Below are 3878 nucleotides of genomic sequence, written 5' to 3'. Positions count from 1 at the left end.
CAAAACCGACTTTTAATTTCAGGTGATGACCGTTTAATATGAGACACGACCGCACTTCACTTTCCACTCTGTGTTTCTCCTTATGTGTGTGTGTGTGTGCGTGTGTGTGTGTCTGTGTGTTGACATTTCCAAATTCACATATTTATTCAACATTTTTATTTCATAGTTTCAGTTTTCAGTTATTTTCATTCAACACAAAACCAGCATTGCCACTTTCGGCCAAATTGGTTACCAACAAGCAAGCATTTAGAACTGAAAAATATATAAATTGTTCAAATATTTTCTGAAATGTTTTGATAATTTAATAATTCATCCATTTAATGGGAAATTTAGAACTGATTTAGGGTATAAAATCGGAGAACCAAATAATTTTGGCATGAGAGAAAATATTTCATTTTTTAGTACAGTAACAATTTATTACGTATACGTAGAGTAAGCCTTGCTAAGTTCGAATTTGAGAAATTCTGTAAAATTTAAGATAAATTGTCTAGTTTTCGCTCAATTTTCATAGAAGAGTTTAATAAAATCTTAATCTAGGTTTAGTTACCTACAAGAAAGTTAGAAACTATCTTTAAGTAAGTTTTCAAATCAGGAGACTTAACTTTAGTAATCTTGTCACTGGATTTATTCTGGCAAACGTTCAATTTGGTTCGATAAACGAAAAAGAAGGAGAAACGAAAAAAAGCGAATATAATTTTCTTAATTGTTTGCCACTTTGCTTTCGATTCTGACAATAACTAGATATTTTGTGCCAAGGCTAATCCTTTCATATGGACCCTTCGGTTTCAGTTTACACGCAATCCACACAGCCGAACCACTCTGTCTCCCAACTTGTCTCTCTCTCTCTCTCTCTCTCTCTCTCTCTCTCTCTCTCTCTCTCTCTCTAGGTGTCTGTCTGTGTAGGGTTCAAGAACCCATACCAATGTCATTGACATGCCAGGAACATAAAAAGAGCAACAACGAAAGAAAAATGTACAGGATACTGAATGTTTCTGCCTGAGGGTCTGAGGTTATGTGACCTGGCTGTCTCGTCCGGTCTGGCCTGGTTTTGGTGTGGTCTCTGACATTCCGCCTATATATATATATATGTATGTATGTATATACCCTGACGTTAATTACACAAATGCAAAAACGCCGTTGAGCTTTCAAATTGGTTGGTAATAAATAAATTCAATTGAATAATTTATTTAATTTTTTTGGGTGTGCTGTTGCCGCTTGACATAAAACCAGAGGGCCGGGGCTAACTTCGACCGCGTCAAAGTTTGTATACCCTTGCAACTTTTTTGGTAACTCTTTCCTTACCTGTTAGCCATCAATGTGGAAGAACGTTTTATCTAAAAAGGCTTATGTTTGCGAAAGAATGGCCTACAATCATAGGAAATAACGAAGATATTGATCAAAGTCACTGTTTTCCACCGATCGTTCCTATGGGAGCTATATGATATAGTCACCCGATCTTTATTAAATTCGACACAGTCATTAACAGATATATTAAATTAAGAAATGTTTAATTTGAAAACAATCACGTTAAAAGTAACGAAGTTATTTACAAAAGTCACTGTTTTTGCCCGATCGTTCCTATGGGAGCTATATGATATAGTCACCCGATCTTGATCAAATTTGGCACAGTCATTAACAGATATATTAAGCTAGCAAATGTTTAATTTGAAAGCAATCGCGGTAAAAGTAACAAAGTTATTTACAAAAGTCACTGTTTTCGACCGATCGTTCCTATGAGAGCTATATGATATAGTCACCCGATCTTGATCTAATTTGGCACAGTCATTAATAAGCGTAATAAACTCTCTAATATGATAATAGCACAGAAAATAACGAACTTATTGAGAAAAGTCACTGTTCGTGACTTTGGGGTTTGTATGGGAGCTATATGATATAGTGGTCCGATCCAGCTGAGTTCGAGATATACAACGCCTGCAGTATATACAAGCCTATGTGCAAAATTTCAGCTCTGTAGCTCTTACGGTCTAGGAGGAGTTTGCGTTGATCCAGACGGACGGACGGACATGCCTATTTGAACTCGTCTCGTCGTGCTGATCAAGAATATATATACTTTGTATGGTCAAAGATGCTTCGTTCTATGCGTTGCACACTTCTGACCAAAATTAATATACCCTTTTTGGAAGGGTATAAAAACAGTAAACAAACAAAATGTTTTACTTTTTCTCCCCAAAAACCAGGTGACAGGTGCACAAAAAAATTGCCTCCTCTCGGCTCTTTGGTTTGAGTTTCCATTCGTATTTTCATTGCGGAAGTGTGCAGCTACCTGGTTGTAACATCGAGATGTTAGAATTTTCAGCGACACTAAAAGCCAGAGGGAAAACTAGACAACAACAAAAAATATATAGAAAATAAAATGCATTTTCCTTTTTTATTAAGGGGGTGGGGGGGATGAAAATAAAAAATCTTTTCGTTGGTGGCAGAGTGAATTAGTGTGGCATGAAAACAAATCGTTTAATTGGCTTAAGCAAAACGTAACCATAATGCGGCCGTCTCTGCCGCTGCCTCAGTCGACATTGACTTGGGAGATTACATAACCATTGCAGGTAAAACGCGGCCCAACAATGATGTTGACAGCATTACGGAACCAGTTTGGTCGCTGCTTCACTTACCCGTTTTTTTTTTTTTTTTTTTTTTTAAGAGCAAACTGACGCAAGAGTACCACCAAGAGCCAAGCGCCGCAGCCAGCCAGCTAGCCAGCAACCAACCACCTAGTGCCACACAGTAACGGGTTTGACATGTTATATACTTGGTGGGGGCTTTTTGGACTGATCGGGCTAGGCAATGCATGCTCGATTTTTTAGTGTATACATACATTTATAAAAAAATTATGAAGAATCTTAAAGCTGGCTGGATACCTCGACAGTCGAATAGTCGGAAGAGAGATGAAATCTTATACACTGCTGTTCATTATGATTGCTGCTGTAGCCGTAGCCCAGGTAACTAACCAACTAGCTAACTAACTAACGAACTACCACTCAAATTCCTCTGTTTTGTCAAAGACTTCAGCCAAATTTCAATTACGCACACACGATGATGCCGAAAAAGCATTCGAGGGGTGCAGTGAGGAATTTTATGTGCCCGATGACATTTACGAGAAATATTTGAATTACGAATTTCCCGCCCATAGACGGACCAATTGCTATGTAAAGTGTTTTGTGGAGAAATTTGGCCTGTTCACCGAAAACAAAGGTTTCAATGAGAAGACCATCATAAGTCAATTCACTGCCAAAAATTCCAAAGATCTGGAGTCTGTGCGTCATGGTCTGGAGAAGTGCATCGATCACAATGAGGCCGAATCGGATGTGTGCGTCTGGGCTAACCGAGTCTTCTCTTGCTGGCTGCCCATTAATCATCATGTGGTCCGCAAGACCTTTGCCTGAGTTTTCTATATATTTACATATATAATGTGATATTTTGTAGTCAGTTACAATTACAATTGCAGCTGATTTGGCTGGCGATGCCAAGATATTGGAGAAATGTCTGCGGGAGATCAGCACTCCCGAACGCATAAATAGTGATCTGAAGAAATTGGAACGTTAGGGCGAATGGACGCGCGAAGAGTTGCCCTGTCTGATGCGTTGCGTGGCCAGCGAGAAGGGCTGGTTCGATATCGACCCCAACAAATGGCAGCGCAAACGTGTGGCCGATGAGCTGGGAGCTGATATCTACAACTATTATCAAGTCGACGAAACAAAATCAAATTCGTTTAGAATAAGATTTTCCATAAGGTCACAATATAATCATCTCTGTAGCAGTCCTCGGTAGATGAGTTGTCTAACTGACCCAGTTATTTGGGCAACTGAACAACGAGGACCCGGGTTCGAATCCCAGGCTAGTGTATGGATGTAGTTTTCGTC

The 3878-nt window shown here is 39.1% G+C and overlaps 1 protein-coding gene across 1 annotated transcript; it reads left to right on the top strand.

Moving 5' to 3' along the window:
* Positions 1-2903: 2903 nt before the first annotated feature.
* LOC137574897 (general odorant-binding protein 99a-like) lies at positions 2904-3401 on the top strand. The gene is made up of 2 exons (XM_068287345.1): positions 2904-2957; positions 3021-3401. The coding sequence occupies exons 1-2, from the start codon at positions 2904-2906 to the stop codon at positions 3399-3401; spliced, it is 435 nt and encodes a 144-aa protein (XP_068143446.1).
* The last annotated feature ends 477 nt before the right edge of the window (positions 3402-3878 follow it).

This window comes from Drosophila tropicalis, unplaced genomic scaffold (assembly GCF_018151085.1).
Source record: "Drosophila tropicalis isolate 14030-0801.00 unplaced genomic scaffold, ASM1815108v1 contig_483, whole genome shotgun sequence".
Lineage (NCBI taxonomy): Eukaryota > Metazoa > Arthropoda > Insecta > Diptera > Drosophilidae > Drosophila > Drosophila tropicalis.
This window is presented reverse-complemented; position numbering and strand designations above follow the sequence as displayed.